The following is a 15950-nucleotide window of genomic DNA, read 5'->3' on the forward strand; positions in this document are numbered from 1 at the left end:
TACGTTTTTGTGTCTGATTTCGCAGTTTAAAATATCGTCTGCACTAATTAATTAGCATATTTGAAGTCACCCCCTTAAACCATTAAGATTGAGTTCTATAACCTTAAGATCCGATAATAAGATATTCAGGGTGGTCCATTTTTTTGACGCACTGTACTATGCATTTGAAATGTTATCAGCCATAAACACATGTAACACACACAATAGAAAGAACTGTAGTAAAGACTTGCCACACTATCTGTTTAAAACTTTATGAACTAAAACCAATATTCTGAGAGGCAAATTAATGCTCTGTCACTGTTTAACTGTCAGTCTAACTAATAACAATAGAAGTCCCTTTTTCATCTGGGAATAATCCCTTTAAAATGGTATACAGAATGATGTCAGAAGTAAAAATGAATGGTGTCACTAGTTTGAAGAGACGGTGAATAGTGCTATTTGTTTAAAAAATAATAATGAATTTTCAAAGACAATAGAACCAATAAATAATGTTGATGACCTTGGTAAGTAGTTAAAAAACATGAATATCCTAGAGGTACTAATTATACAATACTGCAGTTACCCCCCCCCCCCAAAAAAGAGTTAAATAAACATGCCCAAATTGATTGTTCAAAGAATTTAATACCAAAATCTACTGATGCAATAATCTTCTAGGAATGATATAGGAAATAGTAAAGGTGTTGACCTTTTATGTTTAAAACCAAAAGAATAATTTTTTCATTTATTTTTTAGATGGTTTCTTTATCTTATAATAGGAAGAACACTGTTAAAAACAGAGCTGTGAAGTTGGACCAGGAGAAAATTTTGAAGGAGTTGGAGTTGAAGAATTTGCTTGACTGTAAATGGTCAAAAGTTAAGTCTAATAGGCCAAAAAATAAAACAAAATTTTCGATCTTATGAAGATTATTTAGATAAGTTCTATAATTAGCATACGAGCAAAAACAATGCTCAAATGAGTATTGTGATAATTATTTAAATTATAACATATCACAAATTTAATTATTTCATTTGAAGGTTCTTGATCCTATGTTTGAAAGAACAATTAAAACCTACATAAATTCCAAAATCAAATTTACTTAACTCTTTTGATAAGTTAATTATAAACATATGCAAATGAGAAAGTTAATTAAAAGATATTCTGTGTATCATTTGCAATAGTTTCTTAATTCCAGAATATTTTGTAAAGAATCTTCTTGTAATAAGATGTTAACAAATGTGTAAGTAGGCATACAAGATATTGATGTCTAGCTTTTATAAAGATTTTGCATAATTTCAGTGCTCTGCACAAGTATATTTCCTAAAGTGAATTTCTTTAAATATTATGAAGTTAATATTCTTTATATTCTTAAATATTCCAAAATATTCTTTAAATAATATGAAGGGTAATTTTATATAAAATATATTTATCTAACGCACATAAAAAATAAAAATATATAATTTGAAATAGCAATTTATTTTGTTATATTTTCTGAGGATTTTAAAAATTTTAATAGAGTATAAGTTGGAGTTAAAAGTCAAACGTTTCAACTACTGACTCCACAGCTCTGGTAAGAGATAAAGAAACTAAAATAAAGTAAGTAAAACAATTCATTCAAGATGAGATTTCAGTATGTTTATTTATAAAATGTCTATTAATAGAACTTATTTTATGAAAACACTCAATCAAAATTAATTTTTATTTGAATACATTTTACTTTTACTACTATATAATAAATATAAAGCCTTATTAAAAGGCTTGATAATTTAGCTTTCCTTTAACTTAGATATATTAAAAATAATATTAAGGATTTAAAATTTATTAAAATAAATCAATTTTTAGTAACATGTGAAGACTATTATTATAGATATTGTTTGAGAGTGATTCTTCAGAAGGTGTGACATTCAAAAGGAGAAAACATGATTTACAAAATATTTATTAAATACCAGTTATTAATAAAATTAATCTACAAATTATTGACTATCTGGAAACATACTTCAGTATGCACTATACATATGTTTGATAAAGCAATTAATTTTTATACTAATTGAGACAAAGCAAAACATCACTACCTTTGGTTACCCTTGAGTATTTCTTCTTTATTTGTTGTATAAATTCTTTCAAAATAAAATTAAATAACGTAAAAACAGTCAGCAGTTGAATTTTAAAAATTTTTGCTCAAAAATTTACCTATTAAAATGTTATAACAACAAAATTTTACATCAAAGACAGAGAGAATTACTTGTTTTATTTAAAAATGTAAATTTTTCCCCCAAAAAAATATATTAAACTAACTTAGTTTACTCATAATTTATACCAGGATTTTACATAAATAGCACAGAAATTTTTCAAGTAAATTTTAAACTTTTGTGTTCCATATACATATTTTTAATTTTTTACTATTTCATGATTAAGGGACAGTAAAGATTGCTACAAGATAGGATACCTAATAATAAAAATGAACTCAGAAAGCAATTAATTTCAATTCATTTTGCCATTTTAAGGCTATTTTTACTAAACACTAATAGAAACACATTGGAAATTTTTGTTTTTAAAAAGCAAGTAGTTGTTTCAAAAGATTCTAACTCAAAATTCTGGCTGATACAAAGCATGATGGTGCAACAGTTGTTTTATATAACTTAATTTACATGAACCTTTTTTTTCTGGCTCTGAAGGCAAATAAAATCTTGTTTTAAATCTAATGCTAAAATTTAGAGTAGTTTATCTTGGTTAATTTTTTAAAAAGTCTTAGATACCAGGTATCCTTATATACATTTTGAAAATATATTTACAAATTTAAATTTTCCCCCCAAAAAAATATATGAAACTAACTTAGTTTACTCATAATTTATACCAGGATTTTACATAAATAACACAGAAATTTTTCAAGTAAATTTTAAAGTTTTGTGCTCCATATACATATTTTTAATTTTTTACTATTTCATGATTAAGGGACAGTAAAGATTGTTACAAGATAGGATACCTAATAATAAAAATGAACTCAGTTTAATTCATTTTGCCGTTTTAAGGCTATTTTTACTAAACACTAATAGAAACACATTGGAAATTTTTGTTTTTAAAAAGCAAGTAGTTGTTTCAAAAGATTCTAACTCAAAATTCTGGCTAATACAAAGCATGATGGTGCAACAGTTGTTTTATATAACTTAATTTACATGAACCTTTTTTTTCTGGCTCTGAAGGCAAATAAAATCTTGTTTTAAATCTAATGCTAAAATTTAGAGCAGTTTATCTTGGTTAATTTTTTAAAAAGTCTTAGATACCAGGTATCCTTATATACATAGTCAAACATTCATCTTATCAATACGAAAGTAAGTAGTAGAACTTGATATCTGTGGTGTAAACTGAAACATATACATCAGACATATCTGTTGTAATGCATGTAAAACTACTCAGATACCTCAGCACATGCATAGATAGAAATAAATATAATACTCCCATACTACAAATTAAGTGTTTTGATAAAAAAAAATTAAATAAATAAATTATTCAATATTTTCAATTTTACTCATTACCTAAAAATATTTTTATTTTGAAAATATATTATGTGAAGAGAATAATGAAAATCATTAGCAAATATTATAGTCACTTTGATAATCATTTTTGTCCTTAACATAACATACTTTTAAAAGGATAGTGACAGAAGTAGAAGTAACAGTATGATTTATTCTTATTATCTGGTTCATTATGTAGCACTTTAGAGGATTATATAATAATATTAAAAATGAAGGACTGAAACAGTCTAAGGGACAGCATTTCTGCAACCTTCACATTAAACAACAAAATATAGGCAAAATATTTTTAATATACTTTGCACTTACATTTAAAATTTATTTTTAATATCTAAAGTTAAGGATAGGGGACAGAAGTTATATTTTTCACAAAGATAAATGGTTAATCACAATAAACTTAATGTTTTTAAAATGCGTAATTGGAAAACGCTAAAAGCTTAAAAAAAGAAAACTCTTTTAAAGAAAAATAAATTGCATAAATGCAAGGGACGCAAATATCACACTTTCATGAGCTTTTATTTTTTTTAAAAGAGTGAAGAATCTAATAGATTCAAGCACCCACTAAATAAAGTACCTACTAGACTGATAGGGTATTTTACTTGCTGTTATGACCTCATAGAATTTTGAGACTGATATCAGTAAAAACACAATGAGAATAAATATAGGAAATCACTTCATATAAATAATTTCTTGTATTTATCAGGTAATTCTTTATGGTCAATACCTCTTAAACCATTTTAAATATAATTAGAATAAAATTAAAGAGAATTATATGAGCAAAAGTATAATGCTATGTGATAAATTTCCTATATTTTATTTAAAAAAAAAAAGGCATAATCAAGCCCATAACCAAGGGGGCTGGTGAGTGTGAACCCCCCCCCCCCCTAAGTAGAATGAAAAGATTTCCAAATTAAGTTTAATTTGGACACGTGCTTTTGAACATGTTCAAATCTTCCACAAACTGCTGAATCAGAAAATCTTTAAATCACTAAATTAATAAATGAGTATAGTACTTGCAAAGAGTTGACGTTCCCCCTTGGAATAGAAATTCTGACTATGGTCCCGGGTATAAAAAGAGGGGAATTTGATAAGAAAATTTTTGTTCAATAAATTATATATGTTATTAAAGTGAAACAGAAATCCATAATGAAACTTAGATAAATACCTCCCCAAGACAAAATCATAGAAATTAAAATGCAGAGAGAAACAAACAATAAAATACCACTACAAAAATATCGCATAAGAGTCCATGTATTGTTCTGCTGCCACAATGCATTTGAAGAGTTGAGATATTTTCCAATTTCTGAATTTCTAAAAATAAATCAATAAAATTTTATACACATTCAATAAAAAATTTATACATTTCAAATATGATCTCAGCTCTTTTTACATAATAAACATGAAGCAAAACAAATAAAGTGGACAATAAGAGATAAATGATTTTTAATTAACCACAAATAGTAATGAAACATAAATGATTTTGATGTAAAAAAAGAAAATAAGCCAAGCAGGTAGAGAATATCAATTATACAATAATTTTTTTTATAATTTAGAACTACACTAGATAACACACACAAAATTGCTAGTTGAATAACAGAAAAGTTCAGAAAGATATTGTCTTTCTGAATAATTATTCGCCACAAACTTAAACTTTTAATCATAAATTGCAGAATAATCATACTGACTAACATCAAAACTATGAACTACATATTTGTAATATAATAATATAGCCAGGGTGTGTAGCCAGATTTTTCAACAAAAAAGCATCTTTTAAGTACATTTTAGGCACTCAAAAAATATTTTTAATCACTTTCCAAAAAAAATCATAATCAGGATCTGTACAGTATTAAAAAAAATTTCAATTGTTTAAAGTTTTTAATTTACAAACATAAAATCAATAAAATTAAAAAAAACTTTACATAATTAAATAACTAGTTTCTGATAAAATAATTAGTTTCTGATAAATATTGCAAAGAAAATTGTGAAAATCATGCATTTTTTGTAATTTAGAATGACAATCGCTACGGCAAAGAAAAAAAATCGCTTTTTCAAAGATAGAAAATTAAGCATAAAAAAGCACCCTTAAAACGTTACGCACCCTGATACCATATTCATACCTCCTTTGCCTGCAAGAAAAATCTTTACTGGCCAAGCATCTCACTTATATGGACTATATATAGATTAAAAAATTAACTTCACCTAAAAATACTGTTACATCCTTTTCATTACATTAAATAGTGTTTACTAGCTCAATTATCCATAAATTTCAAAAGAAGGTAGAAACACATAGAAAGAATGCTTAATGTTCAAGCACAAAAACTCAAAATGTTACAATTGCTTTATTGTAAAAGTGGGTGTGATTATAAGATCAGTAGAATCGCTGCATTTCGGAAAGAAAAAAAACACTAAAGTGCTATGCTCAAGTCTTTTCAAAAGGGTGACAAGTTAGGGATGATTAATCAAAAGTGAATGCAGTATGGGGATCTTGCTTTTGCTCTCCTTTAGAAAAACATCTCCTGGAAATTTTTACCATTACATTTTAAGAGCAATTGCATAAAAAACTGAATTATCCACATTTTTTAACATTATTTTTATACAGAATAATAAGGGGAGAAAAATTCATATTATCCTGAAATTTAAAATATCCACATTTGACTATAATTACATAACAATTTTTTCTGTGGAAAAATATTTCGGTTTCTAAAATGTGCTGATACTGGCTAAAGGAGTGAGAGAAAATGTTGTCTCCATGGAATTAACAAAATAAAGCTAGTATGCTTTATATATCTTTATGTATCTTATGTAGCTTTTTATATCTAGGTGGACATAATATGCCCACCTAGATATAGATATATAAAGATGATTCAAAATTACAAATCAATAGAAATAATTAATAAGTATATTACATACTTGATAATGTTAACTATATTCCCAGCATAAGAGACTTCTTCTGAAGAATCATCAGATAAATCTACTAATTCAAGAGGACTATTAAAAAAATGAAAGAATTATTCTCGAAATAAATCATTAGTAACATTAATAATAAGCAAGATAGAGTTGATCAGTAACTTAAACAATATAATATTATGTTATATAGCTATATGCTAAAGTTATATAGTAATCAGAACGATGTTGTTAAGTAATAAGTATAGTTTCAAACTCATTTGTAGCAATTTAAAACAAAAAATACATTATTTCAAGTATTCATCATTCAAAAAATTATTTTCTTAGAAAATCACCACAATAAGAAAAAAAAACTAAAAATATAGAGCCAGAGCAGTCCAGCTATTATAAAAAATTATATTTCGCTATCTGCTAAAAATATTTTTCTATCTATGAAAAATATTTTGATAAGTAAGAAAGTTCTTATTTATCTATAACTCAGATTAATTAAGATTGATATCGATAACTCAGAAATTTGTTCCAATTTTAAATTATATTTTTGAAACATTTTTTTTGTTGCAAATAAAACAATAATAAAGAAATTGGAACAGCTGAATAACTTTTGATCAAATGATTGAATTTTAAAGTACTAAGATGTAATCTTAATGGTTTGAAGATCTAACCTTACTTATGCTCATTTATTTGTGCAGATGATTTCAGGCCCAAAATAAAACACAAAAATAAACTTTCTTTAAATAAACAAAAAGTATTTGGATTTTTGACCCTCAAATATTAGGATGGGGGTAACTGCAATCTCAAAAATTTGGATCAAATGGTTTAGACAAGAGTGTAGTCAAAAGCTTAGACCCCTTAATATTAATTTCATTCTTTTTCTGTATAAGAACTATTTATGTAAATGGAAAAAAGTTTGAAAACAATTGTAAAATTCATTTACCCAAAGATAATATTACCATGCCTGCCTAATGCAAAAATTACATTCATTCTGATCACATTTGATTTTAAAAGAGGTTAATTTTATCTACAGTTAGAAAAAAAAAGTTTTAAAATTAAACTTACACATACACTCAAATATAAATTAATTATAATATTTATATCTTATTTCATCTGTTTTAATTTATATGACCTTTTTTAAAAAGTATTTTGCCTTTTTTTTTCATGACTGTCACAAGCATCTAACTTGAATGAAGGAAACAAAATTAAAATATATACATTTAAAATAAATTAAGGTACATATGCTGGGATATTAAACAAGACTAAGTGAATGACTAAATGAGCACATTTGAGTAAATGAACGGGCATCTGTATGAAAATCCCCTGTTTTTAGTCATAAAGAACATTTTGCATGAACAACATAGGCCATAGAACAATTTGTTTGGTTTTACAAACAAGATATTTTACAAACATGGTATTTAAAAAACTTGTAGTATGTGGGAAACATATAATTTAATTAGATTATTTTAGAAGAATGCTTTTGAAAAAAATACAGAGTTGTTATTGTGCCTATTTAAAAACATATTTCTAATCATTACTATTTTTTAACTGCACTAAAAATCATCTACCAACAACAAGTAAATGAGACTGCACCAAAAGAGTGGTGCAAAATTACTGTCTCAAATATCTAATCTGATCAGATCAAATATTTCATAACTAGATACTCTGCTACAATTTATGGATATTCTAAAAAAAGGGGATGCCAGACATCCCTTTTTTTGCAATATTGCAAAATACATGACTTCAGTTGTTTTAATTCCTCAAGAATTGCTTCTATTCCATGAAGTAGAATTTTGAGATTTGTAGAAGAAGTTAGCATTGAAAAGAACTTTATTATTTGGTTTCCCATCGAATTGTGTGCCTTATAAAAGATATAATAAGAAAAACTTACGATTCATCTTTCATTTGATAAAGAGTATTCTTTTGCACTTGTAGTAAAAACTGCACTGATTCATGATGTTGTTTACTGAGTGCTTCATCAGATTTTGGAGCCTCATCTTCGGATTGCTCTTTTTCATCAGTCACAGCGGAAAGTTTTCTAGTCCAACTATGTATAAAAATAGTATAACATTTAAAATAAAATATTCTTATAGTATTAAAGTACATAGAGCTAAAAAATAACACCCTGATAAGTCCTTGGAATAGAAAAAAAATTGATGGAACAAATGGAGAAAAAAATTTTTTTAATTATTGGTTTCTGCTCAAATGGCTTAAAAATCGCTAGTTTCAAAACAACTGTAACAATTTTTCATGCTGCAACATCTTCAAAATTTTTTATTTAGTGTTAATTGCTATGGTTACATTCCAGTGGTTAAATTAGTACAAACTATTCTTGAACTATCAGAAAGCAAAAATTTTTGTTTTTAATCAAAATCTATAAAGGAGAAATCAGAATAAAAAATAAAAATTGTACAATGTGAATTCAAGCAATTGGTTAAAATTTTATGTAAATATGTAACTGAAAATGTGATACTAACAAATTAATTTCAAAAATTGGATTACTAGATCAAAAATGTTATTAAATTAATTAATGAAAACTATATTCTTTAATCTATAATATTGGTCACTTTTAATTTATGGCGATCAATTAGTCACTTTTATTTTAGTGATAACTGATCATTAATCACTTTTAATAATTGTTTATTCATTATTATTTATTATTTATTTTAATAATTGTTTTATCAAAAATGCATTTAAAATTTAAAGCAAAAATATATCTAAATAATTCAAGCATGAAGCATGCTGGTCCACATTTATGAAGACACTAAGAATATCTAATGTTAAAAAAAACATTTTAAAAATAATTAATATTCTGCCGCACCAACGTTTCCTTGCACACTTTGTGTCATCCAGTTGGGCATACTTTTTACAAGGATTTCTAAACAATTTACATCTTAGTCATTTCATGCATAAGTAAAAATACTTGTTTAATATTATGAATTCCCGTTTTTATGAATTTTTCTTACGCATATTCCTCAAAAATTTTCAATTATGTTTAAATCAGGAGAATTTGATGACAGATTATTATATGTGTGGGGAGAAGCCATGACTCGCTGGAATATGAAGTTTAACCTCCTAGAGGATAACCATAATACTAACAGCTGCTGTTCTAATACTTCTGCAGATATTTCGCAATACATTTTTTTTGGAATCAGTACTAAGTCTCTTTTTTCAATCGTAGAAAACCTCCACCAAAGCATTACAGAGCCTCCTTTAAATAAACGACTCCAACCAACTGTCTTTTTCTCTTCTGTCATCCTGGCAGTGTCTGAACCAATCAGGTTTGTCTAAATTGAAATGTTTTACAGAAAAAATATTACACTTTTCCAATTAATATACTCATGCATCCATTTAATAATGGCTGTTTTTACATAGGAATTTACAATATTTTGTTAAAAGTGGTTTTCTATTGAATTGTAAAAATTTTATGCAATCACAGTTGCAAAACAATTGATTTAAAAGTATTTTCATGATACCGACTTGTAATTTGTCTGGAAGACATTTTTTCACAACAGCAAGACAAAGGATGCGCATTTTATTGTGTGAAGTTACACACTTTATTTTCTCTGACTTTGCCCCTATTTTTTTATACATACATCCACTTTTATTTCTTTTTAATGCATTTTCAATACCACCTTTAGATCTTTTTAATATTTCAAAAATATTTCGAATTAAAAACTATGTAAATTCAATAATTTTTTAATTTCAATTTCAATTAATTCAGTTCCACACAGCATTTTTAAACCAATGCAAAAACAGAAAGAAAGTCATCAAAATAAATTAAAACAATATTTTTAGAGGAAGAAATTTAAATTTGCTGAAAATTAAATAACAGTTTGGAGATTTTAATGAAAAGTAATGTTACTTTCTGAGATTTTAGAGTGAGACTTAGTGGGTATATTTGGTGTATAATAATACTAAAATTTCTAAAACGTTATTACAACTGATCAATTTAATGAATACAGTTTTAAGATAATGATAGACTGCTACACTTACATATTTCTTTCTGGCTTAACGGACAAATTTTTAGGAAAAGAAACAGGTGTAGATTCCTTAGGCGATGTTTGTATATTAGGACTAGCCGAAGGTAGGGAACAACGCCTAACATTGATTTCTGAAGTATGAGTTCTATTAGGAGAAGAATCATTGTCAGGAACAACACTATTTACATCTACTGTGCTAACTGCTGAATAAGAGGGCACTTGTTGCTTTGTTTCCTGAAAGAAAAATTAGAAATATAAATAATTCATAAATATAATTAATAAACATATACAGTAGAGAGCTGTTTATTCAGATTCCAATTAACCAAATAATCCAACTATTTGGATCAATTAAGAGCCATATATTTTTCCCTGCAGTCTCAAAAGAAAAACTATTTCTCCCACAAATCTCTCTTTATCTTAAGATTGTCTAACAGGGGATAAAGTTTGGCTTTTTTTCCCTTTGGTATCCTTTGAAAGAAGGGCCCTTTCTTAGTTCACATTTGTTCTGCCCAGATACAATTAGGGTGGGAAGTAGAAGAAAACAGTTTCTCCAAAAAAATGTACAAGTTTCTTCTCTCTCGAAGAATTAAAAAGGACAGAAAGATATTTTCTGTTTCATTTGCTTTTGAAACACATGCTAGAGTACACATGCTATTTTTCTAATAAGTTTGAAAGAGTATGAGATGTTTTTGTATATGTCTGAAAAACACATAAGAGTCACATTATCAATACATCAGAAAATTTAAACTGTAAACCAGGTCAGACTCAGACCCAATCATTATTTTAATAACATTTCTTTGTCATTAGCTTTTATGTGATTTCCAGCAATTCAATAAAATTTATCTAAATTACTAGTTATCATTATATTATGCCTTAAAAAACTTATCATGTAACAGCATGAAGTTTTTTTTTCTAATGAATTGTTTGCATTTTTTAAAATATATTATTAATTAAAAGAAAGAAAAAAGGTAGAAAACTTTTTCTTTTTTCAATCACAAATTGGCAGGCTTGATTTGCGTGTTTCATTTATATAGAATTATACACATCAAGTTCTTATCAAATTAAAGAACATGTAGCATAAGGGGTAATAGATTCAGCAGCTGAGAAATTAAACTAGCTATCACTCAAATTTGTGGGCATTATCACTATTCAAAATACAAAATTTGTATAAATTATTTTATTTTCAGAATTTTGAAAGCTGTTTTTTTCTTCTTTTTTTTTTTTTTTTTTTTTTTTTTTGTCGTGCCTATGACATAGCCAAATCAAATATTTCCATGCGTCTCGATTACTGCTTCTGCGATTTGCTTGATATTATCGTCATAAAGGTCTATCAATGACGGCAAGACTCCTATTTCTCTCAGATTAGCACTCATTGCTGAATACTCAAAGATGTGGTATGGTGTCAGCTGCGTATCTGGGCAGTTTCCACAATTCCTATATACTTTCCTGCCCTCTCTGTCGATCTTCATGCCTCTGTGGTGATTGGTTCTCAGCCTGGCTATAGTTTTTGTTGTGGATCCATCTGCATTTATATTACAAATCATGTGTTTCGTTGGAATTGGTTTTTCTCTAAGTTTAGATTTAGCAATTGCATTTGCATCTTGGATGGAGACGTTACAGTCATTAAAGTTGAGATTTCTGGCATCCTTGGCTAATTTATCTGCGCTTTCATTGCCTGCGATGTCAACGTGTGCTGGTATCCACTGAAGAGTACAGGTTCTGTTTAAGTCCTGAAGATCATGAAGATTTGTAATGATTTCTTTGGTGATAGAAGAGTCCCCTTTTAAAATTGCTTGGAGGGCAGCCCTCGAGTCGCAGAAGATAACAAGGCCCTTTGCTTGCTCAGAGGTGGCAAGGGCTTTATACATATTAAGGGTCTGCAAAATTTCCCTTAGCTCGCAGGTGAAGTTAGAGGCTATAGCGCCTGCTCCAAATTTACCTTGTTTAGGGGAATTACTTAAAGTAGTTAACACTCCGGAGCCTCCATTTGTGATAGTTTTATCAGAAGAACCATCTGTATATGCATGTACAAAGTTCACTTTTGGAAACTGTTCAATCGTCTTGAGTCCTTTTTCTTTAATGATATCATTGTTTTCATTTTTATAGCATGGCTCCAAGAGGTCTGTGTGGATATTTGTGTTCAGTGGAAGCCTTTTGTGGAAGATTGGTTCTTGTAGAATGACATATTTGTTGTGCTCAAGATCTATGCTTGCTCTGATATCTCTATCATATTGCATGAGTGAAGATCTTTTCAGTCTTATCTTGGCATTCCATTCTTTGAAGGTAACGCGGGAAATATGTTCAGGTACGCGACTTCATGCTTTGTTGGTGAACTTTATCATATTTATTTTCCCTCTCTTTTAAAGACTTTCTAGGCCACACTCTCTGATTATCTTGCCATTGTTGGTAGAAGACACTGCACCGTTTATTATCTTTGCTGCTCTCGCTTGTACGCTTTCCAACTTGTTTAGGGCGGTATCAGAGGCATGCGCCCAGATCAGTGAAGCATACTCCGGTCTAATGAGTGAGGTATATGTGGTCTTTAGGGTTGTGGGAGAAGCTCCCCAGTCTGTGCCGCAAAAACTTCTGATGATTTTCAGTTTTTTTAGAGCTCTTTTGGAAACTGTCTTCACATGCTCAGTGAATCTCAATTCAGCATCTAGAGTTATTCACAGATATTTAGGGTTAGATGTTTTCATGATACATTTTCCTTCAATATATAATTCCGGATCTATTTGACTCTTGTGCTTTCTATCTGTCGAGAAGACACAAACGGTGGTTCTTTCAGCATTAGGTAATCTTTAGCTTTAGATCTTGAGTCCATTTGATGATACCATTGAGGGACTTCTGAAGAGTCCTTTCTGAGTTGCTGATGTCTCTGTTCGTGTGCCAAATCACGATATCATCAGCGTAACAGGCCACCTTGGTTTCATTGTCAAGGTTGGGATGAATGTCATTTATATATAGCAAGAAGAGTAGAAGACTCAGTACAGAGCCCTGTGGAACACCAGCAAAGACATTCGTGTATCTAGACAAACGGCCATTGCATCGCACTCTTATTTTTCTCTTTCTCAAGAAGTCATTTATCCAAATCAGAGCACGCCCACCAATACCATAGCTATGGATCAGTGTCATAAGTTTCTGATGCCACACTCTGTCAAAAGCAGCGGACATGTCCAGGAAAACAGCAGTAGTCGTATTTGGCAAACGTTCTTGAAAGCCATCAATTACAGATTGGCAAAAATAAAACAACTGATCCTCAGTTGAATGCAATTTTCTGTAAGCTGTTTGATAAAAATTTAGTGCTTTTCTTTCGGTGAGAAACTTAACCATTCTATGGTGTATTACGCGTTCCATCACTTTGCAAAGTATGCTGGTGAGAGCGATTGGTCTAAAGTTTATGCTCAGCAGAAATTTTTTTGCATTTTCTCCCAGAAGTTTTATCATTTCACCAAATATGAGATCAATTCCTGGGGATTTGTTATTTTTGATGGTGTAAGTAGTATGTTCTTAAAGCATGTATGTTTCATAGCTATATTTTAAAAATTAAAGCTACTACTAAATTAATTTAACATGACTAATTAGATTATTAGAGGTCCTGTAACAGAACTTCATTCATCAGAGGAAAAAGTCGAAGTTTTTTATCAATTTTTCTTATCAGCCTAGCACTGGAGGGGAATTTAATAACATTTTCTCCTAAACAGTCATATATTTGACAGAATTTCTCCTAAACAGTATAGAGTAATTTATTATTGGTTTTTTGCTGTAAAATTAATTTCTTCTAATGATATTGCATGGGATATAAAAGGGGGAAAATATCACACTACATTTTAACACCTGGAAATTAAAAGCATTGACGATATTTCATATTCTCATATTCTCAGATCAAATCAAGTATTTTAAATAAGATGCATTAATAAAAGGCTTACCTTAGCTCTTGGATATTGGTTTCCTCAGCTGAATGCATGCAAGTAACATTGCTTATTAATATTAACTAACAATATAGAAATACTTATCAAATCATTCTAAATCAATCAATCAACATATTTAAAATTTTATTGGTAGTTTTACTAGTTATTATTGTAAATATTGAATTGCAATATATATAAAAAAGTAAGTTCATTCAATTGGATTTTACTCATACTTAAATTACTAATTCTTATTTTTAAAACACATTTCCAAAAATACTTTAATCACATTTCGTGAAATGATTTCATCCTCCAAATGAAGCATAGAGTTTTATTTTGTATCTTATGAAATATAGAATAGAAAAATAAAGTTGAGCAAAGAGTAAATTCTTTTGAAAGTAAACTTTTAAGTACATAAGAAAAAATTAAAAATTTTAGAATTAAAAAAGGCTAAATGAGCAGAAGAATTGTTACGCTTAGTGCATAGTGATCTCTGTGGACCCATGAAAGTTTCATCAATAGGGGGTTCTCGGTACTTTATAAGTTTCATAGATGATTTGTCATGAATGACTTTTGTTTATTTTACAAAGAATAAATTTGAAGTTCTTGGAAAATTCAAAGACTTTCAGGCGTATGTAGAAAGACAAACTGGCAAACCTATTAAGGTATTACGCTCTGATAATGGGACGGAGTATGTAAATAATGAAATGAATAGTTTTCTAGCTTCCAAAGGGATTCAGCATCAAAAGTCTATCCCTTATACACCGGAGCAAATAGGGGTTACAGAACGCAACAACACTCGTTGAGCGAGCTCGGTCTGTGTTGGTGGATGCCCACCTTCGCCAGGAATATTGGGCTGAAGCGGTTGAAACAGCAGCTCATTGAAAAATATATCTCCAAACATTGCGAGTCCAGACATGATATCTTTTGCGAAATGGAGTGGTGAAAACCAAAACTTGAAATACTTAAGGGTGTTTGGGTGTTGGGCTTTTGTTCATATTCCCAAACAGAAGCGTTTAAAATGGGATGTGAAAGCTAGAGAGTTAATGTTTGTTGGGTATTGTAAGGATAGGAAGGGCTATCGTCTAATTGATCCAACTAATTATAATATTGTAGCCCAAGATGTACATTTTTTGGAACATGATATGTATCATGACAATAACAGTGACAAAAGATCACCAAAGTTCAGCGATGACTCTTTATTCAGTGGGAGCATTGTTGACTTTGACATCACATCAGATAAACTCCAAAATGGTGACAATGTTAGCAGGGGTGATAATGAATTAAATTTCTAAAATGATATTAACACAGATTGGGATGACATTAATGGCTTAAATAGAGGCGATTTTGTAAATAATGATGAGAGTAATAATATAACTGTTGATAATGACATGCCGAAATTGATACCTATAGGAAGAACAGTTAAACTTCCAGTTTGTTATCAAAATTTTGATATCAATGACATGCCAGATTTGCAAATGCCAAATTTAGATCCTATTTGCTTTGCCGATGCTTTAGTGGCGCAATAAATGAACTTCTTTCTGAACCTAATACTATTGAAGAGGCACTCAATAGTAGTAATACTAGGCATTGGAGAGAATATTTATGTGAAACAATAGCGGGTCATATTAAAAACAAAACTTGGGACATAGTAAAT

The 15950-nt window shown here is 28.9% G+C and overlaps 1 protein-coding gene across 6 annotated transcripts in view; it reads right to left on the bottom strand.

Moving 5' to 3' along the window:
* Positions 1 to 2899: 2899 nt before the first annotated feature.
* The window catches only part of LOC107453359 (uncharacterized), a 102717-nt gene continuing 89666 nt past the window's right edge, over positions 2900 to 15950 (bottom strand). For all 6 annotated transcript variants that reach the window (XM_043041330.3, XM_043041334.3, XM_043041333.3 and 3 more), the window contains exons 20-23: positions 10399 to 10619; positions 8294 to 8449; positions 6418 to 6495; positions 2900 to 4818 (exon numbers count right to left, since the gene is read on the bottom strand). In XM_043041330.3, coding sequence (XP_042897264.2) covers positions 4611 to 4818; positions 6418 to 6495; positions 8294 to 8449; positions 10399 to 10619 — 663 coding nt within the window. In that variant the 3' untranslated portion in view covers positions 2900 to 4610. The remainder of the gene's footprint in view (positions 4819 to 6417; positions 6496 to 8293; positions 8450 to 10398; positions 10620 to 15950) is intronic.

This window comes from Parasteatoda tepidariorum, chromosome 12, assembly GCF_982258835.1.
Source record: "Parasteatoda tepidariorum strain Cologne lab strain chromosome 12, Ptep-v5.0, whole genome shotgun sequence".
Classification (NCBI taxonomy): Eukaryota; Metazoa; Arthropoda; class Arachnida; order Araneae; family Theridiidae; genus Parasteatoda; species Parasteatoda tepidariorum.